General features: G+C 45.2%; 1 protein-coding gene across 1 annotated transcript in view; it reads left to right on the top strand.

The window, feature by feature from the left end:
• The window catches only part of PMFBP1 (polyamine modulated factor 1 binding protein 1), a 119,127-nt gene extending 93,645 nt beyond the window's left edge, over positions 1–25,482 (top strand). Inside the window, exons 8-24 of the mRNA XM_079908019.1 lie at positions 3,086–3,307; positions 6,894–7,064; positions 8,055–8,165; positions 10,884–11,010; positions 11,108–11,265; positions 12,682–12,922; positions 15,329–15,518; positions 15,683–15,836; positions 16,777–16,944; positions 17,209–17,346; positions 19,411–19,575; positions 20,134–20,301; positions 20,607–20,774; positions 21,594–21,697; positions 22,198–22,272; positions 24,459–24,697; positions 25,308–25,482. Coding sequence (XP_079764145.1) covers positions 3,086–3,307; positions 6,894–7,064; positions 8,055–8,165; positions 10,884–11,010; positions 11,108–11,265; positions 12,682–12,922; positions 15,329–15,518; positions 15,683–15,836; positions 16,777–16,944; positions 17,209–17,346; positions 19,411–19,575; positions 20,134–20,301; positions 20,607–20,774; positions 21,594–21,697; positions 22,198–22,272; positions 24,459–24,697; positions 25,308–25,336 — 2,628 coding nt within the window. The 3' untranslated portion in view covers positions 25,337–25,482. The remainder of the gene's footprint in view (positions 1–3,085; positions 3,308–6,893; positions 7,065–8,054; positions 8,166–10,883; positions 11,011–11,107; positions 11,266–12,681; positions 12,923–15,328; positions 15,519–15,682; positions 15,837–16,776; positions 16,945–17,208; positions 17,347–19,410; positions 19,576–20,133; positions 20,302–20,606; positions 20,775–21,593; positions 21,698–22,197; positions 22,273–24,458; positions 24,698–25,307) is intronic.
• Positions 25,483–27,969: the final 2,487 nt, after the last annotated feature.

Raw genomic sequence — 27,969 nt, 5'->3', positions numbered from 1 at the left:
TGTAGGTTTATCATCTCCATTCTATTACCATGGCAATTTAAATGCAAAAGACTCTGGTTCTCTGAGGGTTATGAAGGAGGTATAAGGTCTATTAAGTCAATCATTTTTAGAAAAATCAGGTTTTGGTCATATATACATTCCTGGCACTTGCACAGTTGATAAGATAACAAGACACTGAGTCTGAGTCAATCGCTGACAGCACCAGATCAGTCATTTTTTTCAGACTAGAGTTTTAGATCACGTAGACTTAGCTTAAGTACATTCTGGACATTCATTTCTATTCATGTCCGAGGATAGTATTTTTTTTTAAACCAGAGAGTATCATCCTTGTAGAATCCCAAGTAAATTCCAAAGAACAAAACCATAGAACTAAAATCAGTTGGGAAGTGATAGCACTGGCAGTAGTAAAACCATGGGTTCAAAGGAATGGGACAGGGACTTCCCTCGTGGCGCAATGGTTAAGAATCTACCTGCCAACGCAGGGGACACAGGTTCGAGCTCTGGTCCGGGAAGATCCCACATGCCGTGGAGCACCTAAGCCCGTGCGCAACTATTGAGCCTGCGCACTAGAGCCCGCGAGCCACAACTACTGAGCCTGCTCTCTAGAGCCCGCGAGCCATAACTACTGAACCTTCATGCCACAACTACTGAAGCCCGCGCACCTAGAGCCTGTGCTCCACCAACAAGAGAAGCCACCGCAATGAGAAGCCCTCACACCGCAACAAAGAGCAGCCCCTGCTTGCCGCAACTAGAGAAAGCCCGTGCACAGCAACGAAGACCCAATGCAGCCATAAATAAATAAATACATTTATTAAAAAAAAAAAAAAAGGGAATGGGACAGGCAGCCTCCTCTGGCATTTTCTTCCTCTGCCCTTAAAGATAAAATTCCAAGGGCTATCTTGAATGGTGCTGTTTTAAGAACTAACTCCAGGGGTTTTATGAAGGGCCTTAAAGAACATGGAATTTTTTTTAAAGGAAATATTATGGCCAATAAGAATTTGCTGAAAAGGACTGGGAGGGAAAGGAACAAAGAAAGGTTATCCTACATAATATAATCTGGGACAAAGCCTGTGAGCATAAAACATGGTTTAATAAAGCTAATGCAGGGCTGTGTTAAAACTGTCTGGTTCATCTTAACTTAAACAAGAGTCCAGCCTAGATAAAGTCACCCTGAATTAGTTGGGATTCTATTTGGCTGCATATAACAGAAAACCCCATAGTAATAGTGTCTTAAATAAGATAGTTTATTTCTATGACATATAAAAGAAGGTCAGAGAGAGGTAGTCTCGGACTGTTATGGTAACTACATGTGTCATCAGATACATAGGGTTCTGTCTTTCAGCACCACCATCATCAGCCCAAGGCTTCCATTTTCTAGTTCACCTAAGACAGCTGCTGGAGCTCCAACCATCACATCTTCATTCCAAATAATCGGGTGGGAGGTGGGGTGGGGAGAGAAAGGCACACTCCTCCCTTTTAAGGACACTTCCCAGGAGCTGCACACAACACTTTCACTTATATACCATTGGCGAGAATTAGTCACATAGCTACAGCTAGTTCTTAGGAAGGCAAGGAAATGCAGTGTTTTCGTGAGGCTCACTATTGTCCCAAATAAAGTCAAGGTGTGGGATTCAGCAGGCAGCAGTCACAAAATGGGAAAACTTTGGAAAAATTACTTTAGGCATTCTGCCAAGTTCCCCCAATATTTTGTTCACAGAAGTATCAAACTTCTGTCTAATGTTGGGTTTCCCAACAACAGATCTTAAGGAGATGAATATAAGTACTAGTCAATTCAGGAGGTGATCCCAGGAAGCATGGTGGGAGAATAGGGAAGTGAGTCAAACAAAGGCAGGAAGCCCATAAAGAAAATCAAGAAGATCACTGCTATGGGAAACTGAGGTTCAATCCCTCTGGAGAATTCTGGGAGATAATGTAGAACACCCCTCAGATTGATCCCAGCCAACCACCCCAGTCATTGGTTGAGAGTTGCACCTGAGGGTATTAAACTCCCCAGTGCTTGTCACTTGCCTTGTCTTGCTCCTCTGCTTGAGTGGACTCCTGGGGCCAGAGCAACGCTCAGGCAAAGAGTTGAAGATGCTTGTGGTTGGAGTGGGGTTAGCATGCAAAGGGATGGTGGGTGTCAAGGGGATATGAGCTTCCGTTATAAACGTTTGAATATAAAATATTCCTTTCCTCTTTTCCTTACCAAATAAACACCTCAAACTAAATGATTTTCTCCCAAGACGAATCTCAAATAACAGGCAGCAAATATATTAGCTTAGACCAATAAAATGTGTTCTGTCTGAATTCTACTGAACTATTTGAACCCAAATGAAGCCTTCCTGATGACCCTCCTGCTCTTAACTTTTCAACACATATAATTCAAGCTATATAATTTAGCTCACTCAACAGTTGTTTGCTAATTTTAAATCGTATCTCTCCCCGATTTGTAAGAGTTTGTAAATTCTTTGAGGGAGGAGCCTATGTTATATAGGTATACATACCCCTAAGCACCCAAAACAGTGTTCATGAGCATTCAATAAATATCTGTCAGTTGGTTGACTAATTAATTGATTAGGAAGAAAAAGAACCTAAATAAGGATGCTGCAAATCCCAGAGGATCTTCGGGTCATGTTCCCCCACTATCTCTAGGGAACTTTGCTGACATGGACCTGTGTGCACGAGGGGCTCCACATTTTCTAAATTAGACCTCTAGAGAATACATAGGAAAGAAAGAATACTGGCATTTTAAGCCCTTAAAAAATGGAGCTATACATTCATTCTTATTAATCAACTAACAAGTCCTTATTGAATTAACTACATACCAGACAGAATGAGAAATAGATATGGTCCCTGCCTTTAAGAAGCTTACCATCTAAACAGGACAAACTTAAAAAAAAAATTTCTAATCATTAACATTCTGATTTTATGTATTGTAGTTTTTAGATCTGAGCTGGGCCTGTTCTTTGCATCTGGGTTTCTAGTTAAGATATGAGACTCCTCTGCATGTGGTCTTATAGCAATAGCCTTTCCTCGTTAGATGCTTCTATGGGTTCAGTGTTGTTGTTTTTTCCTACACCAACAGGTGATTCTCTATGAGGAGGAAACAGGAAATCATAATGAGAACACAGGGGAGAAGCTCCATTTGGCCCAGGAGCAACTCGTCTTGGCCAGGGACAAAATCCTCTCCCTAGAAAGGAGCTTAAACCTCTACAGGGATAAATACCAGACTTCCCTGAGCAGCATCGAGTTACTGGAGTGCCGAGTGAAGATATTGGAGGGGGAGCTCAGCAGGATCGTCGGTCAGGTAGGACTTAAACCAGACCACTCAGACCAGGAGCTCCCAGGTGGTCCCTGTAACAGTCCCAGCCTCTCTGCCAGAAACCCAAACCTTCAACCAGTTGTCATTCCTTCCCTTGAATTTTGTAGCCCTCAGTTTTGCACTTCCAGCCTTCACATCTCCTGTAAGATTGCTCCTTAGGAATTTTAAGACTCCTTAATTAATTTAAGGAGCCACAACTTCACATAAGGCAGAAAGTGAATTACCAAATGAGCTCTCAAATCTTCCATGTTGCCATGGGGGTCCGGCAGGGGGCTATTCCAGGTCACAGGACTCATGGAAACCATAGCGTCAGGATTAAATAGGAGGAGAAAGCCAAAAAACATAGCAAAGAAGTGACTGAACTTGTTTCTTTTTTCTTTCAATTGCTTTTTAAAATTACACAAGTAATACAACAATCTAGGCTCTCTAGACAGAATTATGGATATTAAATGTAAAAGCCCACCTTCAGCCTTCTCCGCCCCACTCTTCTCCCGCTAGGCAATCACCCGAAATGTTCTGGCAATCTTCCCCATCCTATTGCTATGTAAAAAGTTAGAGTTTTCTTTTTACATAAATGAGTCATTTTATAAATATGGTTCTACACTTTGCTTTTTAAATGTATATCTTGATGATTTCTTCTAGTTACTACCTTGTATTCTGTAGTATGACTGTACCCTGTACCATCTACTGACCTGTTTGTCTACTACAAACAAGCTGTAAATGAACATCTTTATCTCTACGGGGTTAATTCCTGAAGTGGGATTTTGCTGGGTTAAAGGAAATGCTTATTTTTAATGTTTAAAGATACTTCTAAATGGAACACCAAAAAGGTTCTACCAGTTTACACTTTTACCGACAATAATTTCCCTACGCTCACAGGGTATGTTTTCAGTCTTTTTAAGTTGTGCTAAACTGATGGATGGGGAAAAAAATAGATTTTCTCAATTTTTATTTCCTTTAGTTCTAATAGCTGTGGGTTGGGTTCCCCAGGAAGCAGACTCTGAGACAGACTGGTATGCAGGACGTTTTTAGAGAAAGCTCTTGGCATCAACACCTGGGAAGGGGAAGGAAGCAGGGTTGGGCAGATGGAGAAGCTGGGCTCTGATGGTCCCAGCAAAGGCCTCAGCCAACCTCACGGAGAGCTCTGGGGCTGGAAGGACCTTTAGAGCTATTCTAAATTCGGGAGAAGGGAGCTGGCCTTTATAGCTCCATGTTGATCAGTGATTGGATGTGAGCTGTCTTCCTAGGGAGAGACATGACCTTGGGCAAAAGTTTTCTTCAGCCCAGGCAATCCCCAAGAGGGCTGACAGCTGAGGCTATCTTAGGGCATCACCCCCAGCAGCTGGAGGAGTAAGTCCTTCACTGCTGAAGGGGATCTGTGAGGCCCATCACAGCTCCCACCTTGTGAATGAAGTAGTGAGCCTGTTCATAAGTGTATCGGTCCTGTGGATTTCTCTTTTACGAATTGCTTTTAAATCCTTAACCAATTTTTTATTGGGTTGTTAGTCTTCTTTGTGTTGACTTATAGGAGGTTCTTAATATATTACAGGTAATAATGCTTCATTATATAAGTTATAAATATTTTCTCCCAGTTTGTAACTTTTCATTTTCTTTTATTAATGGTATTTTTCAACATACAAAGCTTTTGAATTTTTATGAAGTTAAATCTCTTAGCTCTTCTTTATAGATTCTAGGTTTTATGTCTTCTTTAGGAAGGCCTTCACTACCCTCAAAATTGCAAAAGTTTATCTTATATTGTCTTTTAGCACTTCTTAAAATTTTATTTATTTTATTTATTTATTTTTAGCTGTGTTGGGTCTTCGTTGCTGTGCGTGGGCTTTTCTCTAGTTGCGGTGAGCGGGGGCTACTCTTCCTTGTGGTGCGCGGGCTTCTCATTGCGGTGGCTTCCCTTGTGGGGGAGCACGGGCTCTAGGTGCACGGGCCTCAGTAGTTGTGGCACGTGGGCTCAGTAGTTGTGGCTCACAGGCTCAGTAGTTGTGGCACGTGGGCTTAGTTGATCCACAGCATGTGGGATCTTCCTGGACCAGGGCTCGAACCCGTGTCCCCTGCGTTGGTAGGCGGATTCTTAATCACTGCACAACCAGGGAAGCCCTAACACTTTTATAATTTTGTATTTTTATGTTTTTAGCTTTAGTCCACCTGGAATATACACATACATATATATATATAATGCACACACACATATATATATATTTTATATATACATAATGAGAGTATCATCTTACTGTTTCTTAACTTTTTTATTGTTTTCCATTCCTTTTTCCACATAGACACTGAATTATTTATACACTCATGAGCAGCTTTCATGCTCAGTGAACATGAACTATTTCCAACTTTGCCTGAAAAAGCCCAGTTAGGGAGACAGTTTAATGGAGAAAGTATCTACCATCCAAACTAGGACTTTTTGCTCTTTTTTGCCTGTCTGCGTCAGTTCACCCCATTATTAGTGCAGACCAGTGAACAGGTAGTAACCTTCATGCATGATTTCAGATGATCTAGAGAAAGACATTTTTTAAAAAAACGCACTTCTAGGAAAAGAGCCATATTCATGGTGATGAGAGTGTCAATTGGTATGTTTTCTTTGAAGGACAATTGTGCAATATCAAAGTTTTAAATAGATCCAATTTAAATAGATTACTACTTCTACAAATTTAATCTATACATAAACTAGAATAGGTACTCAAAGATTTATGTGCAAAAATATTCATTTCAGCTTCGTTTTAGAAAAAACTTGGAAGCAACATATATTCCCATCAATAGAAGACTGGATAAACATATTTAAAAGCAATTTAAAAGAGCAAGATAAAAGCACATGTACTAACATGGATAAATTTCTAAGGCATCTTGTTGAGAAAAAAAATGTTTCAAAAAGACAAAATAATATATGTATTCTACAATATTCATTTATATGTATGTAAATGTATAGAAAGTTCTAGAAGGATATGCACAAATTGTCATCTCTGGAGAATGCAGCAAGTATGGGATTAGAGGTGGTGGTCAAAGAGAAATTTAGACTTGCCTGTAATATTACAATGTTTTAGAAAGATTACATATATATGTGTGTGTGTATTACTCGTGCAGTTTGAAATTAATTTTAAAAGAAGAGTAAGATAGATCCACAAACAGCAGTATGGAAAATATCCTAAATAAGTGGCCAAGTGAAAACACAATGTTTAGAATAGTATGCAGAAGGCTTTCATTTGGTAGGGGAAGAGTAGGGGGTTATATACTTATACATATACGCATATATAAATATGCATAAATTATCCCCAGAAGGATATACAAAAAACTGGGAACACAGACCGTCATGGAAAAGGGGACCTGTGTCATGGAGGGTCAAGACTGACTTTTCAGTGTATTCTCTTGTGAACGCTTTGAACTTTTTACCGTGTGTGCACTTAATTTTTTTCTTTTGTTAAGGAAGCTCTGATTCACATATATGAATATAAACTTTTAGAATACAGGTCTAGAGATCTTCCATGTTCATGGCATATTGAAATTGACTCGAAAATTATGAACAAAATCAACCTATTATTTTTAAATATCCCAGGAGCCCAAGAGTAATGGTGATCATTCAAAGGTGCATATATGCACTTCTCCCTGCATGATTCAAGAGCATCAGGAGACCCTGAAACGACTATCTGAAGTCTGGCAGAAGGTCTCTGAACAGGATGATCTAATAAAGGAACTTCGAAATAAGCTAGCCTGCAGTAACGCTTTGGTAAGTCTCGCCTTCTAGAACATTTTCCCAAGAGACCCAAAATAAAGCCATGAGGAAAGAGAGGAGGGGAAAAGAGTCACCTAAAGTAATCTATTTTCCAGTACTCCTCAAATGTCTTACATATTCATGTCCCTGCCTCTTGTTCATATTCTCCATGGTATGCATCCCCCAACCCACACTAAGTTTGAGATTCTAAAGAGACTTAAAATCTCACGCAACAACCAGGGTGTCCATCAGTAGGGAAATAGTTAAAGAGATGAAGAGAAATCATTAAAGAGCTATCCATATTATGGAATAATACACAGCCAAGGAAAAAGATTAAGCAGATCTGTAAGGGCTGCATGGGAGATATTTGCGATACACCGTTGAGAAAAAGTTGCAGAATCTTATGTATAGTTCAATCCCACTTTTGTTTTTTAAAGTCTTTGATCGTAATATAGAAGTATATACTGTAAATTGCCAATAGTGCCCCCTCCCCCTTAGTAGAAGTGAGAGAGGGGACAATAAGTGGATAGGAGAGTCTCACTTCTTATTTTCAATGCTTGGGTTCTATGTGAATTATTTTCAACAAACAAGAACAAAAGTTTCATATTTTTTTAATTTTAAAAAACACGTACACATTCACCCACTCCAAAAGAAACTTCCTTCTTTATTTCTTGAACTTTGAATCCTATCTTCTGAGAGATTCAGTACGTCTTTCCGTCACAGCCTCCAAAGAATCTTCTTCTGCCTCATAAACTGGACTGCACAGAGGATCAAGAGGGAGTCCAAAATGTGGCCATTGACGGACTTGAGACAAATCACTGTCTATGCCTTAGTGAACCTTGATATAAGATTGAGAACATAATTCCTTCTCCTTGGATTATATAATATGAATTATATAATGCTGCAACAAACTTGGGCTGAGAAAGGAACACCCTGCAAAAATAGCACTAGTAATAAGCCAGTTGCATTGATCATCCAGCATAACTGACTTGTGCTGGGTTGCAGGTTCTGGAGCGTGAAGAGGCTTTGATAAAATTACAAGCAGACTTTGCTTCCTATATAGCCACCCACCGACATCCCTCTAGCTCCTCAGAAGATTGTGAAGACATCAAAAAGGTGGGAGAACTTTTGCTTATGTGTGCCTGGTAGGATTGGGCCGAGTTGGGTTTGATTCTGGGTTCTCCTACTTGTTAAAATTTTTATACTACATTTTATATTTTATTTTATATTTGTGTCACTTTGATTAGCCCTGCCACAAGGATAGTGTATATAAGGTATGCCACGCCCCCAAGGAGTGTGTCTGGCATGATTAGATTTTGGAATTGAATTTTGGAATTGCACCTATCTCTTAACTCACATCCAATGGTACATCTAAACAAGACAGAGGCTCCTTTTGGCTTGCTAGCTTCAAAAGAACCATCCAGCCTTCTAGTTTCTGGCTGGAGTTGAAAAGCAACAAATTTAGGGAAGATTATTAATTCAAATCCACTCCCTTTAAAAAAAAACTCTTATGTTTTCAAAATTCAAAGCCATCTCAAAAGTTGATTCTAATAATGAATAAGCATTTAAACCATGGAAACAAATCACACGATTTGACCAACAAATATGACAGTGAAAACTAGGTCCCTTCTAGGAGGTCTGAAGTCAGTCATGCCTGAACTCGAGGTACAAGGCAAAGCCAGCCACACGAGGCCATGCTGATGCTGAAATAGTGGCAAAGCGGAGTGGCAGAGAGAGTCAACACATCAGCTCTCCAAGGGATCCTCTAGCTGGGGAGTGGAGATGCTTCTTTTTCCAGGACTTTCTGATCCCACAAGGTTTGGATGAACTTTGGAGCTCTTCCTTGTACATCTGTCAATATTTATTTTAAAAGTCAGTCCCATGTGATTCACATCCTGACCTACAGCAAGATCTCATACACTCCATGTTTGTTTTCTTTTTGTCTGAGAAATGTCTTTATTTCTCCCTCACTTTTTAATTTTTTATAGTGGTAAAAAACACATAACATTAAATTGACCATCTTAACCATTTTTAAGTGTACAGTTAGTTGTGTTAAGTATATTCTCATTGTTGTGCAATAAATCTCTAGAACTTTTTCATCTTGCGAAACTGAAACTGTATCTACTAAACACAAATTCTTCTTTAATACTCCATTTTTTAAAATGATACAGACTTCCTCAAGAAACAGAATCCACTTTCACCCACCATTTTGTATATCCTACCCAAAGCCTTCACATTATTTGAACATTCTATTCAGGCTAGAACTACCCACATCACAGTTAGTGCCAGCCGTCCTCTCCTCCCTCAGCTGGCCTGGCACACACTGGGCCTTTGAGTCGCTGTAGGGCCCACACCCAGGTCAGACGGTGATTGCCCTGCATTTCTCCAGCTGTCCCCCTCTGTCTTCTTGCTGCAACCCTCCTTCATTGTCAACTGTGAAATCACATAACTATCTCCCCAGCATCCCCTGATGCCCAGACAACTAATTGTTCCTTCTTGGCCACGTGTACATGTTCCTTCCTGGTTTCTCTGGTTACAGCCCCTTCCCCTCTCCTTCAGGGTAGAAGCCAAAGTTCTTGCTGAGGGACTAAGAGCCCTCTGTGATGTGACTGCCCCCTAACTTCCTCACCTCCTCTCCTCCTCCTTCTCTCTCCATCACTCACTCCACTCTAACCACATGGCCTCCTGCATGTTCTGCCCCCAGGGCCTTGTCATCAGCTAGCACTGCCTGCTCCCCCAACTGCAGAGCTCGTCCCTCAGATACCTCAACATGGCTCACGCCCTCACCTCCAGCAAGTGCCTGCTCAGAGGCCACCTTCTCAGTGAGGCCAACCCATCTATCCTATTTAAAACTGTAACCCACAGCCTCGCCCCTGCCTGCCCCATACATCTCCATTCCCCTTTTGCTGTTCTGTTTCTTGCATAGCACTTATCAACTTTTGTTTTCTGTAAGTCACTACTTTACGCTCTTTGTCTGTCTCATCCCACCAGAAGGTCAGCTCCCTGGGGTTAAGAATTGGTGTCTGTGTCGTTTGCAGCACCTACAGTGCACACAGTGCCTGGCACACAGTAGGTGTCTTATCAATGACACTGAGTGTTACAGGGAGGAAGAGGGGGCTCCTTTTGTGCACATTCCATTCCGTGTGGGCATGAGAAGAAGTCTGCCATGTCTTTTCTTTTTTAACTCTCTTTTTACTTTTTAAATTGAGATATAATTGACATACCAGAAAACTCACCATTTAAAGTGTGCAGTCAGAATGGACTTGAGGACACGGGGAGGGGGAAGGGTAAGCTGGGACGAAGTGAGAGAGTGGCGTGGACATATATACACTACCAAACGTAAAATAGATAGCTAGTGGGAAGCAGCCGCATAGCACAGGGAGATCAGCTCGGTGCTTTGTGACCACCTAAAGGGGTGGGATAGGGAGGATGGGAGGGAGGAAGATGCAAGAGGGAGGAAATATGGGGACATATGTATATGTATAGCTGATTCACTTTGTTATAAAGCAGAAACTAACACACCATTGTAAAGCAATTTTACTCCAATAAAGATGTTTAAAAAAATAAAATAAAATAAAAATAAAGTGTACAATCATTGGTTTTTAGTGTATTCACAAAGTTAGGCAACAGCACCACTAATTCCAGAACATTTTCATCACTCCAAAAAGAAACCCATATCCACGAGCAGTCACCCCCCCATCCCCCCTCCCGCAAACCCTGGCAACCACTATTCTACTTTCCGTCCCTACGGATTTGCCTGTTCTGGACACTCAGAATTCTATAAAGCTTTCTTCCCCCATGTCCTCACCCTGCCCTGCTCTTCCATCTGCCCAGATACTGAAGCACCTGCAGGAGCAGAAAGACAGCCAGTGCTTGCATGTGGAGGAGTACCAGAACCTCGTGAAGGATTTGCGCACAGAGCTAGAAGCCGTGTCGGAACAGAAGAAAAGCATCACAGAGGGTAAACCGCGGGCCAGCGGGCTGCAGCAGAGGGTAGGCAGCCAAGGAAGCCGGAGCCCCGCTCTGAGCAAGAAGCGCTCTGTCTTGTCCCGCTGCAGACATGTTGAAGCTGGAGCTGGACCTGCACAGGCTGCGGGAAGAGACATCTGCCCGCTTGGAGAGGAAGGACAAGGAGGTCGTCATCCTGCAACAGCGACTGCAGGAGCTGCAGGTGCAGTTCACTGAGACCCAGAAGCTCGGTTTGAAGAAAGACAAGGTAAGGCGAGGAGCTCCGTGATTGGAACTGCCAGCAGGGCCCTGTGAGGCCAGGCCTCGGCAGAGGCGGGCTCTGTGGCCCCACACTCGCTGTGATTGCTTGGGGAACACCCATACATGCGCAATGAGACTGCGGTGCTTCAGGCCCAGGGGCAATTCTGAGCTCTTCCTTGGAATTTCTCATGGCACGTAATAAATAAATAAAACATCAGGGGCCTTAATAGAGATGTGGACTCTGTGTAAGAAAGGGGTTCTTCCCCAGCCCTGCAATAGTGAGTTTGGGACACGCTCGTATTATTCCCTTATGCTTTTGTTTATGCCTAAGAGTAGAAAGAAATGCTATAAAATAATGTGTAGCCTTATTCACAATTTCATGTGAATTTCAATTCTTTAATTACAAATAACTTACAAATATGCAAACCAGGCAGTTTGAAAATATTAGTGGAAATATGCCCTACAAGGTCTGTAGTTACCAACGTAAATCAAGCTCCTAGAAAAGCGTAAGACTGGAACCAAGGGCAGAAAGACTGAAACCAGCGCAAGTTTTTGTAGTCAGTACTGTTTCAACTCTAAACTTTTATCAGAGCTAGTAGAAATAATCCAATTGATTTGAGTGGCTGGTCATTCAAACTTCCTATTTCAAGATCTGGAGGTGATTCACCAGTCAAAATGGAGGTATTTGGAGAGATGTTGAAGAAGCAGCAAGGAGTCTGGATAAGCAGCTTCGAGTCACTCATATATTCATTCAACAGATACTTTTGAGCTCCTATTATATGCCAAGCACTCTTCTAGGCATAAGAATATAATAAAACATGTGCCATCCCTACTTTCATGGAGCTTACATTCCAGTCTTTAGAGACAAACAAATAAAACTAATATACAATAAAATGTTAGGTACTAATGAATTCCTAAAACAGCTTGGTGGCTGTTTTCCCCAGAGTGGTCGGGGGAGGCCTCTTTGATAAGGTGACATTTGGGCAGACATTTGAATGAAGTAAGGGGGCCACCCAGGCCAAAGTCTTGAAGAATATTCCAGGCAGAGGCAACATCAAGGGCGAGTGCCCTCAGGTGGGAGTCAGCTCGGAAGCAGAGAGGGTGGGGCGGCAAGAGGTGAGGTCAGACAGGTAGCCAAGAACCAGATCATGAGCGTCCCGGGATGTCGTTGTAAGGACTTTGGTCTTTTTCTAACTGAGATGGACCCAGTAGAGGTTTTGAACAGAGACATAACAAGATCTGACTCGCATTTGTAAAAGCCCAACTCTGACTGCTACAGGGAGGCAGGGAGCCCAGGTGGAGGCTATTGCAACATCCAGGCAAGAGAAGACAGTGGCTGGAAGAGGGCTCAAGACAATCTCTAACTGACTTCGCCCTGCCGCTGCTCAGGCCTCTATCAGCATTAACACTTTGCTTTCCTCAGCTCCTCCAGGAGAAAGATGAGATGCTGCAGGAGCTAGAGAAGGACCTGGCGCAGGTTAAGAACACCCTCGTAAAAAAGGAGATGGAGTTGGAGAAGCAGCAATGCATGACAAGAGAACTCGAAGTTGCCATCCAGGAGGAGAGACGGGATAAGTGCAAGGCCGAGTATGGGCACCTGGGAGCTGAAATCAAAAAGCTGAAGGACTGTCTCGAAGATGCCAAACAGCAGCACAGGCTGGCTGGTGAGGCCCCCGGGCAAGCACTGTCCCCACACACTCCAACCCACGGGGCCAGAGCAGCCCCCTCCTTTCCCCAAATGGCCGTGTCCCTCTCCCTCACCGCTTTCTCACTCCGATCTCCTCATGATCTCATCTCATCTCACAGCAGTTAGGACCGCCCTCTAAGCTCCTTCCTTCACCCCAACCTTACCTTTTCTCTGAAGCCCCCATCACACAGCAGGTGCTCGGGTTGGGAAGGCAGACCACTGCTCTCACACGCCCACCGTTTTCTCTGCAGCCTCAGCTGAAGGTCCTCTCCTTTCCTCACCACGGAGAGCACAGGGCTCTGTACCTTGCTTCTTTGTACCACATTCCTCTCCACCTTCTCTGGGACCTTTGTCACACCATTCATTTCTTCCTTCCCTGGTGTTTAACACTCTCCTTTTTTGGTCTACACACACATTTGCTTGCAGTGTGGGTTGTGTCCTTGCTCCTTTGCCCAAAGTGCTTTCTCAGAAGTCACCAGTAACTTCTTGCCTTGGAAATGGGGTTGCCTTTGAGTGATAAAAATGTCCTGGAATTAGATGTTGATGGTTGCACAACTTTGTGAGGCTACTAGAAACCACTGTACTGTACACTTTAAAAGGATAAATTTTATGTTATGTGAGTGATGTATCAATTTGGGGGAAAACAAGAAGGTCCAAAGCACGTCTTCCTTCCTCGCCCTCCTCTAACTCTCTGGGTGTCCACACTGTTGGTCCCCCGCACCTCAACCGTTGTTTATTAGCTTTGGAGACACAACAGGTCCCTTGTTCTTCCATAAATCTCACCACTGTTTCCTCTTTTCCCTCCTGCCCTGACAGTGGTCACCCATCTCTAAGATTCTGCCCTCTCCTCTCCTCTCTACACTCATTCCTTGGTGAGCGCCTCTGCTCCTTGTAGCTGCATTTCTCTGCAGGTGACTCCAATGCCTAGAGCCCCAGCCCTGACTTGGCACCTGGTCAGTCTTGTCTTTAGAGACTAGCTCCACCTGACCAACCCACCTTCCCCACTAACCCAACATTCCCAAAGCTGAACCTACTCTCTTCCCTATTAAAAAAAATCCTCCTCCCTTCTTCCGGGTGTATAATTATCTCCGTAGTGACACCATCTTTCTTCCAGTATCCCAGGCTTAAAAAAATGGAGAGAAAAGTGATATTTAAGTAGAAATGATAGGACAAACTACCGGAAGTGGGGAGATATTTGGTGTAGAGAAACCCCATTAAGCACCTTACTCCTTCATACCCAGTGGAGGCAAGGACGTGGGCTAAAAGGATATTGTCAGAAGTCTTTCTCCATTCTAATCCATTCCAATTTTCCTAAAGCACTCTTTCCTTTATGGCAGGTCCCTACTCAAGAACCCACTAAATCATGTCTAAACATTTCTCTCAGGCTTTCAGCGTCCTCCAAAACCCCCTCTAGTCCATCCACTTCCTCAATTCTGTCTCTCACCATTCCTTCCCACTTTCCTTTCCAGTTAAGCTGATATCTTCCCATCATCTTCCCACATGCCCTCCCCATTCCCTTCACTGTGCCCCCCACCCCGAGAATTCCCTTTCTTCTCCTTCTTCTAAGGCCCAGCTCAGCCTCTGTTCCTCCATAAGTCCATCTCCAACTGTACTTCCCCGCTTTGGTCCTCCTTCCTGAGTTCACAGTCAGTGTGAGTTTAACATTACTGTGTTCTCTATGTCAGCTCCCTCACTAGACTCTAAACTCTATGAGGGTCAGGATTTGTCTTCAATGACAGGATGAGTCGCAGAAGAGATACCAAGCAATTTCAACCAATTTGTTTAATTTTATTCAAGAAGGAGTTCACGGCTGGTGGGTAGTTGAAGACAGATAATTTATCAGAGCTCCTTAGGAGTGATAATGAGATAGAGAGAGATGAGGACAGATTGGAAATTGAAGTAAGTCACAGAATGAAGGAACAGACTTTTGTTTTTTTTGGCTACATTGGGTCTTCGTTGCTTCACACAGGCTTTCTCTGGTTGCAGTGAGCAGGGGCTTCTCTTCATTGTGGTGTGCAGACTTCTCATTGCAGTGGCTTCTCTTGTTGTGGAGCACGGACTCTAGGTGCACAGCCTTCAGTAGGTTGTGGCACGTGGGCTCAGTAGTTGTGGCATGCAGGCTCAGTAGTTGTGGCTCGCAGGCTCTAGAGCTCGGGCTCAGTAGTTGTGGCACACGGGCTTAGTTGCTCCACAGCATGTGGGATCTTCCCGGACCAGGGCTCAAACCCGTGTCCCCTACATTGGCAGGCAGATTCTTAACCACTGCACCACCAGGGAAGCCCCAAGGAACAGACTTTTTAACTGGTCTCATTTGAGAGTCTGATCTTCACACATACTCCCTTCACACATGGACATGCCCCGGGCTATCTCCTGTCTTCTGCAGCTCAGCAAGCAGCCCAATATAAAGAAGAAGCCATTCTGGCAAAGGGTAACCTGGAGGATTGCCATAGGAAACTGCAAAGCTGCATTTGCCTGGAGAAGCAGAAGGCAGAGACCATCCAGGAGCTCCGGAGAGAACTTCAGAAGCTGCAGAAGGATTCCCTAATGGCAGAGGAGGAACTCGCGCCCAGCAGGTACCACAGGTTCCCCTCCAGACAGAGTCTCTGTCCCTCGTAAGCCAGTTGGGACCCTGTGGGATGCTGCCCAGGAGTTGGGTAGCAAGCCCCGGGCAGCCAGCCCACAGTCCACCGACGTGGACCCTGAAGTCCATCCACCTGTTTTTGCCATTTTGCTTTAGGAAACGGATAGAGGAGCTGACATCAGAATTATCTGAGTTCTCCAGAAAGCTTGAAATTTCAGAGAAGGAAAAGAGGCAGCTTCAGAAGACAGTGACTGAGCAGGATGTAAAACTGAATGACCTGCTAGATCGTATAAATCACATTCAACACCAGGTGTGGAGGGCAAGTAGGCAGCCAGCTCAAGCATTTGCTCTGTTTCAGGTTAAATGCATTGCTCTTGGGAATTCCCTGGCCGTCCAGTGGTTAGGACTCCGAGCTCTCACTGCAAAGGGTCTGGGTCAATCCCTGGTCGGGAAACTAAGATCCCACAAGCTGAGCGGTGTGGCCAAAAAAAAAAAAAAATTGCATTGCTCTTTATTTGGGAAGATGCCACCACCAATCCATTGCAAGCTACTCGTCCAGAATTTGTTTTAGAATGCTAAGCCAGCCAGGCAGCTCCAGTTCCCACAACCAATAATAAGCATTTTCAGGGGCCAAGCTTAAAAACAGTCAAACGACAATATTATTTCTTTTTCTAGGACTCAAAAGCTATCCTCTCAGTCTATTTAAAGTTTTTTAACTTTGAATTATTCCTTTTGTGCTTTTCTAAGATTTTTAAAAATTTATTCAGAGAGTATTTTATGTGGAAAGACTTGGTAAGTAAGTGGGACCTGGATCTATAAATAAAATAAGTTGGTATTTCTAATTGAACAAAGAAAAACTATTGCTGAACCTAAGAGGAAACTTTTTTATTAAACACGCTAAATAACCAAGGAGTTGTCCTCATTTTTTTTTTTTTTTTTTTTTTTTTTTTGCGGTACACGGGCCTCTCACTGTTGTGGCCTCTCCCATTGCAGAGCACAGGCTCCGGACGCCACAGGCTCAGCGGCCATGGCTCACGGGCCCAGCCGCTCCGCGGCATGTGGGATGTGGGATCTTCCCGGACCGGGGCACGAACCCGTGTCCCCTGCATCGGCAGGCGGACTCTCAACCACTGCACCACCAGGGAAGCCTCATATTTATTTCAGCCATCCCTGTGCACAGTTGTCTGAGCTGGGGGTTTTCTCCGCAAAAATATGGTGCCTGACTTGCAGCCCCGTGTTTGTTTTCTCAGAACAGGAAGCAAGCCTCCTCCAAATGCAGTCTAGAAGAACAGCTTCAGGAGGAAACCAGGTTGCTGGAGGAGAAACAGGAGCAGCTGAAAAAGAGTAAAGAGCAGGAGAAGCTACTGCAGCAAGAGCTCGAGATATTCCGACAGGAAGGAAAAAAGAAAGAAAAGATGGTGAGGAGAATCTGGGAAGCCTCGGGATTAAGAATCCAAGGCCAGACCTGAGCCCAGCTGGGCCTGGTGGGATACAGAGGCTGAGGGTGCTCAGACTTCAGGAGAGAAGGGAGGGAGGGTGAGAAAGACAAGTGAGGAGGGCAGAGAAGGCCTGAGATACATGGGGTGCAAGGTGGAGCTGTGTGTGAGGGCAGAAGGAGGGGCTTCTGCAGGAGTCTAAGATAACACCTCCATCTGGGCTTTGTTTCCTTAATTGGGGAGCAGTCAAAGGAGAATTTGAGAAAGTTGGAGGAGGAAAATGATAATCTCAAATCACAGTTAAAGCAATGTTCTGCGCAACTGGATTCCTCTCTCTGCAAACAAAACAGCACCCAGCAAATCAACCAGGAGCTGACTCGTAAGGTGAGTAGACAGAAACCCCAAGGGGGTGAGAAATTTGAACCCTATGACCCTTGACCTGAAGTTGGCACCTAGCTCTCCTCCATCACAGAAATGCCACTAACTGCCCAGCCCATGTGCATTCTGGGGCACCGGAGCCCCCACTTCCCTCCTGAAGTGTCACCCACTTGCTGGCCAAGAAGTATTTCTTCCACATGTAGAAGGTCTTATTTAATATCTGGTGGAGCCCCAAACCATCTGGGCTTTGGCATCAAGGCTTCCAGAGTTGCATTTTAGACCAGAGTTGAGTGAGCCCATTGTTCGGGGCAATTTGCTAGGGAACACTTCCAAAAATAGTCCCAAAGCACAAAAATGGGATGAAAGGGGACATGGTTATATTTCATTACACGAATAAAGACAAAAGGAGTAAATGGCATCTAATGTACGTGAGGCACTGTGCTCACATTCAGTCATCATTTACTGACCGTCTACTTAAGTCCTTGGCATGCCTTCCATCTGCTGGTTTACAGAGGAGAGAAAGGCTGAGGCTCAGACTGACTAATTGGTAAGTGATGGGATGGAGCAATATTTGAACTTGGGTCATCTGGCTCTGCCACCTGACCTCTTTCCCTTCATCCTGAATGGCAATACTTGCCCCAAATGAGCCCATTCCATACTTCTGGACAAGAAAAAAATACAGCATCTTGATTAGGTAGTCTCTTGAATTGTAAATGAGAGACCAAGCAGCTCTGAGTCCTTCATAATAAAGAGTTCATCTTAAAATACTATGACCATTCTAAGTGTACGAATAGCACTACGCAATAGAACTCTCTGTGATGATGGAAAAGTTCTAGATTAGAGTTACCTGATACTGTATGCACTAGCCACATATGGCTATTGACTGCTCGAAATATGGCTTAGTATGACTAAGGAACTGAATTTATAAGTTTAATTTTAGTTTTATTGAAATGTAAATAGTCTCATGTGGCTAGTGGCTGCCATATTAAACAGCAGAGGTCTGAGGCACTGATGTTTCTGGAGTTTCGTCACTCAGAGATATAAATCTCTCCTCTAGTGGGATCCAGAGTTGAGGCCTGAATCACTCAAATCCCCAAGGAACTGCTTTCAATATAAGGAATACTGCCTAAGTATTTAATATAGGCCTGTTATCACATTTGCCAAAAGAAAGGGAGTTATGTAAATGTGCAACTAGAAGCACTAATTTCAGAATTCCTTTGATGGGAATCCAGAGGCTGGAGGAGTTTATGTGTGTGTAAGCATGTTCAATTTTTTAAAAGCATGCCCCACATATAACAGACTTTTTGAATCAATGGAAACAGCCATTAGAAGGAGGCTTAGTTTTGCATTCTAAACTGCATTTCCTTTCATCGGTAGTCCATATTTCAATTTTAAACACACTCTGTCGGAACTATATGTCCAATTCATCCCTAGTATTGCCCAATGCACTATTTCATTCAGTCCAAATAAATCATTTAGTATATTTAGTGAGCACCTATTATATGCCATGCTCTGAGCTACAGGTAGTGGGGATACAGCGATGAAGAAAGCACACACAGTCCTGCTTTCATGGTGCATCAAGTCTAGTGGATTATGTCAGGAGTTGAGGCATAATGCATACCACTGAAATGTTGCATCATATTTCCTAACCTAGAATTGGATTCCAGGTTAACACTAATCCTAACCCTAACCCTAACCATGAGACAGTTAACTATTAACAGAAACCATCCAGTTACAAATGTAGGACCCATGCTTGGCTGGCACACGTCAAAGGCTGCGGAGTCTGTGAAAGGGACTTTTCGTGTATTTGACACATCATGGCCCAGTACTTCCAGTACTCCTTGTATTGGGAAGACATGCTATCTAGAAAGGAAGTGTGGGAGAGGAGTGCAGAAGAACCTGGAAAGGCAGCTCTTCCTCTTCCAACAGTGAGGGGAAGTGGGCATTATCACAGTCTGCTGGGCAGGTAGTTAGTGCAGGGAGGAGAGAGCCCTGTGCCTGTCCATCTGTGGACACAGAGGATGCCTCCACGGCCATGAACCTTGACAGTTATGTTCCCCCTCCCTAAAGATAATCCTTCAGAAGGAGACCATGGCGAGTCTGCAGATCCAGCTGGACAAGGCTGCGGCGAAAGAGAAGCAATACCTCCAGACCACGGTCAGTAAAGATGTCTATGAGGAGGTATGCCGGAAGTCAGCCTCCTGCCAAGACGACTTAACACAGGCCCTGGATAAGGTGGGCTACACCCTCTCATCTCCGGGGCTGTTTAATATCCAAGTTATCCCAGCAGCATGAAAGGTGAAGGAGTCAATTTCCTGCATAACTGGCTGTCACCAAGGCCATCTGCAAACCCTTGCATTGGCTGGGATGTCTGTCCAGAGAAGGCCTGCTTCTCCCTAGTGAGGCTTTGGGGAAGAGGGGGATAGAGGCCAAATCTAACAAGTCTTTCTGCCCATGGGTGACCCAGGGGCAAGGTTTTCCCAAGACCTGGATTTTTCAGGGAAATTCATGCCGCATCCCTGTGCTAATCATGCCTGGCTGATGAGCTCATAGAATTGGAAAGAGAGGAAACGGGAGAGGGGCAGGGGAGATGCAGAAGACTGACCGTTGTCACTTCTCACCCCTCCCTGGGACTCTAGGCGAGGTGACCAGGACCAGGTGTGTCTGTGCCACCCTGGGCAGAAGAGAGTAGGGGCTGTGGGACTGGTGGAACCCTTCTCCATTCAGGACTCAGCACAGAGGCCCAAGCGCAATGACAGCCGTTCTCCCCCCAACCCTTTGTCTTTACCAAAGCTCAGTCATTCGACCTCAGAGACAAAGAGTCTTCACCAAATTCTGACACAGGCCCAAGACAGGAAGATTCAGCTGGAAGAGGAAGTCATTGCTTACGAGGAGAGGATGAAAAAGCTGAATGTGGAGTTAAAAAAACTGCAGGGCTTCCAGCAGCAGAGTGAGCTAGAGGTGAGGAGCGGCCAGGGGCCCCGGCTGCCGTCCTGCCCAGGGCCCCAAGGCCTCTTCTTGCCCCACAGCTGTGTACTTCGCACTGAGCCGGTCCCTTCGGCTAACAGGTGCCCTCCCTTTTGCTGGGCTCTGGGTGCTTCAAGAAGGCGGCAACTATCAGAGCAGGGGCGCCCTCTGCTGGCCGCTGGAAATAAAACACTCCCTCATGAACCTCCCAGAGAAAGCGCCCTCCCGCCTTGTCGTGGGTCCTCCAGGGTCAGGGTGGCAAGCTGGGGTCTCCCTCCTCACTGTGCGCTACCGAGCAGGTGCAGGCCTTCGACAAAAAGCTGGAGGACATGAGCAACCAGGTGCTGCAGTGGCAGAAGCAGCACCAGCGGGACCTCGAGGTGCTGGCCGCTAAAGAGGAGCAGCTCAGGGCGTTCCGGGAGGAAATGCGCGCCCTGAAAGAGAGCCTCCTCGCGGACGGGACGGAGGTGGGCACTCCTCAACTCCCAGCCGCTTCCTCCCACTGCCCCAGAACATCCCACGACCGCCTGCGTGACAGACACCCTTTGGTGGGGGTGGGGGTGCCTGGGAGCAAGGAAAGGACACCCCCTCTATTCAGTACAAAGCGGGGTCTGGGTGTTCCAGGCCCACAACGGCTGTCTCGACCCAACCATCTTCCCGTGACTTTGTTGATAGAGATATTGAACAGAGCAAAGGTCCCAATCCAGAGGAGAGAGAATGCCATCTCCATGTCAGGTACACCAGCAGCCCCGACTTAGATAATCCACGGCTCAGTCACCCTCCAGAGCCCCTCCTGACACTTTCAATTACCCTGCAGTAGAATCGGCTAAGAGCTCTTTGTGCACGTCCAGCTCTCTGAGCAGTGAAGTTTGTAGCAGGAGGCTCCCGGATATCATTGGGGTGGCCACAGGGCCTTTGCCCAAATTAGAAAAAAATTCCTCCCTTTCCACCAGATATTTTTTCTTTCATCTGTTTTTAAAAAGGCTTAATGTATTGCTGTTTTAGAATAGGTCACTTGGCTACCTTTGGCCTGAAAATCATTATTATAAATGTACAAACCTACTTTGTCTCTACTATAAGTGGTGTCTGCTCACAGATGTCACCTTTGTGATAATGCACTGCTGGAGGTGGAGGCCTGCAATGGCAATTCCAACTCTGGCCTCAGGGTTGGACAGCAGAGTCAATGTTTCTTCTCCCAGGAAGAGAGGAGACCTGATCTGGGAGAAGGGAGGTGACAGGCCTGTGCTCCCACCCCCTTACTATCTCATTTACTTCTTGTACCGAAGTCCTGTTGCCTGTCCCAGCGGTCTGCGCCTAAAGACACCTGCAGGCTGCACCGAGAGAACGATCAGATTATGTCCAACATGGAGCAATGGGCAAAAGAGCAGAAGTAAGTGCGGAAGAAAACAGTAAGGCAGGCTTCCAAGGGCTGGAATCACACCTGTGCCAGAGAATAGTGTCATACACACACACACAGCCTTCCAGGGAAACTGATCCAGTCTCAGCCCACACCCAGATGCTGGGAATAAGATGAAGGGGCCGCAACCCTTCAGGCGGGTTCAGAAAGCCCCGCCCACTTGGAAATGGAGCAGCTTCCAGACAGAAGGGATGCTCCTGTGGGTCAGATTTCCTCTTCCCAGCCTGGTGTCGGGCTTCACTGCCTGGATCCCCTGAACTCACTTGGGATCACAGTGATTTTGCTTGGGAGTGTAGAGGGTCCTCTTAATTGCCAGCTGCTAGGAGGGCTCTAGCTCCGGGGACGGGGGGATGAGCGGGGGGTCTGGGCCCCGAAGAGGCCTCGCCAAGAACACCCAATGTCCTTTTCAGCCAGCTCATGCTCTTACCCACAGGGGTCTGGGGAACTCTTTTCTTCTGTGAATTTTATTACAGGATCGCCAATGAGAAACTAGGAAACAAACTCCGTGAACAGGTCAAATATATCACCAAGCTGACTGGTGAAAAGGAGTAAGTCATCCCACGCCCCCCTGGCTGGAGCTTGGGCCCCAGGGAGAGGAGTCAGCCAGGAACCAGGGCTGGCTTTCTCACTGGATATGTGGAGAAAGACCCCAAGTCCCAAATCTGCATCCATGTGACCTTGGGCAATACCACTTGACCTCTTTGGGCCTTAGTCCCCTCACCAACAATAAAAAAAGGGGTTAATCATCTCTATGTCCCTCTCCACTGTCACCTTCCACAGTTCTCAGAAGTCAGAATGCTGAGAAGGAAACAGGAACTGAAGAGCAGACTGTATTAGTTAGGGTAGTGGCTAAGCTGTGGTAACGGAGAGCTCTCCAAACAAAGGGACATAGAACATAGAAGGAACACCTCTATGAGGTGAGCAGTCAAGGTTGGTGGGGTCCTTCTGTCCCATGTGGTCATTTGGGTCCATCTACTTGCAGCCTTGGTTCACCCTCATGGTCAAAGCTGGGTCAGCACAGAGTGTGGTACGGGAGGAGTGTTGGAAGTTTGGGAACAGAGGCAAAAGTATGGATGTCTAAAACTGAGATTTCAGAGGTGGCATAGTAACAGGTAATGACAAGCTCCAGGGCAGTGTTTCCCAACCTTTTGTCAGGGAACACTTAGAAAATGAACACCTTTGTTTGACACACTGAGAGGGTCTTGGATGGGGTTGCTTATGGTAAAGGTGACCAACCAGCAGCTGTGCCAAACCCTGCTCCAAGGGCTGAGGTATCGCAGCACACCTGGGACCCATTCATGCAGCCCCAGTTAGAAAGCTGCGTCCTGAGCTTGGACCATAGGAAAGCGTCTGGGTTGAAGGAGAAGAAAAGATCACTGGATAAGGAGGTCAAGGAACTGAAGGGCCAGGGCTTGGATGAAAAGTACAGGATGCTGAAAGCATCAGGGATGCTGACAGGAGTGGGCCAGAGAGAGTGGCAGAGAGCCAGGGAATGAGGGCATTCGAGGACCCTACCTCCAGGCCCAGTGGCACAAGGAGCATGGCAACAACATGAAGAGCTACAAGGGAAGGGGTGTCTTCACTGCCAGCCAGATTTATACAGAGCAGGAGGGCAGAGAATACACCCAGAGAAGCAGTTGAGGATGAATTCTCTACTTGATTTCCTCTAGAAAATATCATAAAATATTTCACTAGGACAGAAACACTTTCTGAAAGGATTTAACTAAAGGAGAAATTGTCAGAATCTGAAGGTAGCCGGGCACCAGGCTTTTTCTTATATTGTGCCAAGTTCTGGCAAGTTTTTTGGGTTTTTTGTTTGTTTGTTTCACAAAGAACTCATTCTTGAGTTTGCTTGACCCTATTTGAAGGAACACCATCTTTTAATCATAATAACAAGAGCTCAACTAATATTTATTGCTTACTCATGAGGAGCACTGTTCCAAGTGCTTTACATGTGTTAACTTATTTAATCTTCATAATACCTCACACGTTCAGTGCACGTATAATCCCCATTTAAGGATGAATAAAGGGAGAAACTCAGGCTACATAATTTTCCCATGGTCTCTTGACCAGTAAGTGGCAGAGTCAGAATCCCAACTTGGGAAGCCTGGTTCCAGAGCCCACTGTCACTCATTTCTCTCAACACTGGTTTGGAGAAATAAGGCTGTTAGTATTAACAGTTGCCATTTATTGAGCCACAGGAGGTATGCTCAGTTACCTTTCCCCTCACCTACACTCGAGCTGCCATTTCTTCCATAAAATGGGGACAAGTAATTTGCCCAAGCTCTCGACAGAGCTGGGATCCCCTGTGTTCTCAACCTTTCAGCAAAGGGAGGCAAAAGAACTTGGGCTTTGGCATCAGAACTGGATGTGAGTGTTTCCTAGGCATGGCTGTGAGAAACTGAGGACACGTGATCAGAGTTGTTCTGGCTCTTTGAATCCAATTTCTATCATTTGTCAAACTGGATTTTTATATGAACCCCAGAAGGCAGATCAGACTCAATGGTCCCCATCTAACAGATAAGAAAACTAGCCCAGAGCTGACATGACACAGTGGGTCAGGAGTGCTGATTCTGGGTCCACCCCAACCCCAGGCCTGGGCTTCTTCCTGGGGATGCACATAGGCCTCCATTTCCACAGAACATGCGTGAGAGCACGAGCTCTGGAAGGAACTGGGCATCCACGGAACTGGAACAGACCAAACACCCACCTGTCCTTCCCTCTCCTTCCCCAGCCACCTCCACAATGTAATGGTCCATCTGCAAAAGGAAAACAAGAAACTAAAGAATGAAATAGAGGAGAAGAAGCTGAAAGCTGGGCCCTCAAGGGTATGTACCAAAGCCCTATGGCCAAGCAAAACAGACCCCACATCAAGGGGGAAAGTGTATGGCACCTTGGACTGGAGAGGGATAACCCAAGATGTGAGCCAAAGAATGGACATCACCAAGTCTGTCGGGATGCCCCACTGCTCAGGTATGTCCACCATGCGGCTTTTGCTACTTACTATGGTGCTGTCTTTCTTAGTCCATTGGGTCAAAAAAGAAAAAAAAACGTATTTTGAAGAGATCACTGGATTGGAAATTCAAATAGGGGAAAAAAACAAATCTTTTGCTTAGCTATTCTGGACCAGAGATCATTGTTTTCTCCTCTGTAAAGGGGGAGGCAAATGAATTAAGGCTCATCCTGATTTAAGAATCTTTGATGTTACCCAAGTGCCTCCTATCTCAGACCTATCCCTTCCCCTGACCCAGTCCCTTTTGGGAGGTGTGAGGATAAGAAGGGAACAGGCAGAATAGGCATTTTTCTCCTCTAACGTGTTTTGGAAGCCTCACAAGAATGCCCTGGTCTCCTGTTCGGCCTGAGTCCAAGGCTACCTTTTCTGCCACCTGTAGACTCCATGGTACCCCCAAGGTAAGAAGTCACCTGCAACAGAGCTGTCTGGCCACGAGACTAGTCCTTGAGAAATCACTTCATTAATTTCTCCTCAAATCAAGATTGTCATTTCCTCCCTGTTCCCTCAGGTTCCTCATATTGCTAGAATCAGCGCCTTGCCCTGAGCATCATTTCCATGCATGTTTTTCAGAGGACAGTGAGTTCCTATTCCTCTCTTGACTTGGATCAGCTCTAACCGGAATATGTCAAGGTCCAAGCCTATTCTACAAGATGCTAACGTTTCATTGAGTTTTGTCTACTTCCTGCGGCAGAGTGAGCCTTGGAACCCTACTACCATCTCCAGGCCCAAACTCTAAAATAAAGACATGAGCACAGCAGCCTCAGTGAGCTCGTGGTGTCTTGCAGACAATTCTGCCCCCTCAGGTCCCCAGCAATGTGTTCATCCCTATTTTCCCTAAATTCTAAAACATATAGTTCTCTTTGACATACATAGGGGAGCTGTAATTCCCAAAGCAAGCTTCTGGATTATCTGGATTTGTTTTTAAACCAACAAGAGATAATTAGTTCCTTTTTTATTCCTTCCATCTCTGTCTGGAATTTAAGAAGAAAAAGAAATATCTAAAAACCTCCGAAAGGAAAGTAATCCTGAGACCCAAAAGAGAGGAAGAGAAATAAATGATGCATTTTCCAAAGGCAGGAGGGAGAGATAGCCATCTGCTTTCTCCCTGGCTGCCATATTCCTTCTTTTAACAATTTTATTTTTCTCCCCAGCCAGCTCAGTACAAGAAAAATTCCATTATAACAAACTCCAAGGACAGCTAAACTATTTTATTGTGGCTGGATTTTGTTAAACTAAGTACATGTCTAGAATTTCTATTTCTAGTCTATAGAAAATTGAAATAGCTAAAGGTAAAGTAAGAGAAGGAAATGAAAGGGCTTGCATTTCTGGAAGAGGGGAAAGGAAAAGTGAAGGAAGAAACCCCCCCTAGTTGATAGCAATTCTTAAATATCTTGCCTCCCTCCCCCGCCAAACAAAAGCCAAGAAAATTTTCTGCTAATAGCAGCAATGTGTTATATAGGATGCCCCTGCTAGGCCTTGGGAAGGGCAAATTCTGGAAATGCAGTGTGAGGCAGGAGTGATGGGCACATCTGGTGGTTTCTATTGTGATGGTCATTGTCTGGTTTTTAATGCTGTTTTGACTGTGTTCCTTCATTTGGTTTAGAATAAGATACGTCTTCTAGAGAAAACAAAGACTGAAGGGTCTGGTACTAATGAAATGGCTTCTAGTTCTAGCCTGTGGCCCATTTATTCAAGTAAAAGTTCAATGTCACTAAAATCCCCAGTACAGTCTACTAAAAAGGCATTTTGTCTCTTTAATTTACAAAAAGTTTTCATATATGTTGGCCAAAGGGACAATATCTGGGTACTTTGAATGTTGTACTTTTTCCAAAGTTGTCTTTCACTTCCTATAGTGTGATTACACCAGAGGAAAGCAGGTAGCACGCTATGGGGAGCAAAGGGGCAGGAGAGCCAGAACCATGTCAATACATCACCCAGCCGTGTGGCCTTGCAAGCCCAGCCAGGTAGGAGACCCAGCTGAGTGGAGGGGCTGGGCTTGGAGAAATGAAGAAAGGTAGGAGAAAGGGCAGGGAGCCCGAATGTTGCCTGCCTCTAATGCTTTAAGAAATAACCAAAGAAGTGAGTTCTTTAAAAGCTGACATTAAAGAGACATGGTCTCTGTATGAAACTATAATGGTGGATGCATTTGTCCTAACCCATAGAATGTACAGACACCAAGGGTGACCCCTAATGTAAACTACGGACTTTAGGGGGTAATGATGTGTCAGCGCAGGCTCATCAGTTGTAACAATCGAACCACTGCGGTGGGCGATGCTGATAGTGGGGAGGCTGTGCAGGTTTGGAGGCAGGGGAAGCAGATATAGGAGAAATCTCTGTACCTCCTGCTCAATTTTGCTGTGCACCTAAAGCCACGTTAAAAAAAAAATAACAAAAAAGAAACGATTATAAAGCTAGGACTTAGCCGAGGGGATTACAAATAAAGCGCTTCAGCCACCCAGTCGGAGGGTCACTCAGATTCTGCTACTTTGGGGGCCGCAGAATCCTTTGTGACAGACCCTCTTCTACCTACCTGGAGTATAATTCTTCTCCCCCTGAGCTAAAGGAACCCAGAACAAACCCCAGCCGCCACCTTACTAAAGGGAAGGAGGAGCTCCCTAGAACCACCATGTGGCCACGTACACTTGCCTTTGAGCCTCCTCTGCACAGCCCATATGAGGAGGAAGCTTCCTGCCATAGGCAGGGCCCAGCGAGCTAGCCCTGGGGTCCCCAGAATGAGCCCCCTATCTCAGCCTGAGACCCTCAACTGCTGATATTTCTAAGATGTCTAAAGTATCCTGCTCCTCTCAAGTAGGCATTAAAGGGTAGACGCACATGGCTGAGAGCAAGGCAGGGGACCCCTGTCCAGTTCAACAACCTTACTGTTCTCTCACACCAGTCTCAGGAATCCACTTCCGGGTCATTGCCAAGAAACGCTTTTGTACCTCTAGAAAAAGAATCAGTTATCATCTGAGGAAGAGATGGTGAAGAGCAGAGTATTAAATCGGAATATTAAAGCTGGAAGGAAGGTAGATCTGAATGGAAAGGGTCCATAGTTAAAAAGAAAGCATTGGAGACAGAGTGCAAACAGATTCTTGGGCAAAAGTCCAGAAGCCAAAGCAGATTCGGGTACAGCTGCTGGGGGCGGGGAGCCTCCCCACTTATTTTGTGGCATCTGTGTATGCCACATGTGCCTCACTAGACGTCGCCTCAGCAGACCGTTGAAGCTGCTTAA

This window comes from Stenella coeruleoalba (assembly GCF_951394435.1).
Source record: "Stenella coeruleoalba genome assembly, chromosome: 20".
Taxonomy (NCBI): Eukaryota; Metazoa; Chordata; class Mammalia; order Artiodactyla; family Delphinidae; genus Stenella; species Stenella coeruleoalba.
Note: the sequence above shows the minus strand (reverse complement) of the source record. Positions and strands in the feature narration are given on the sequence as shown.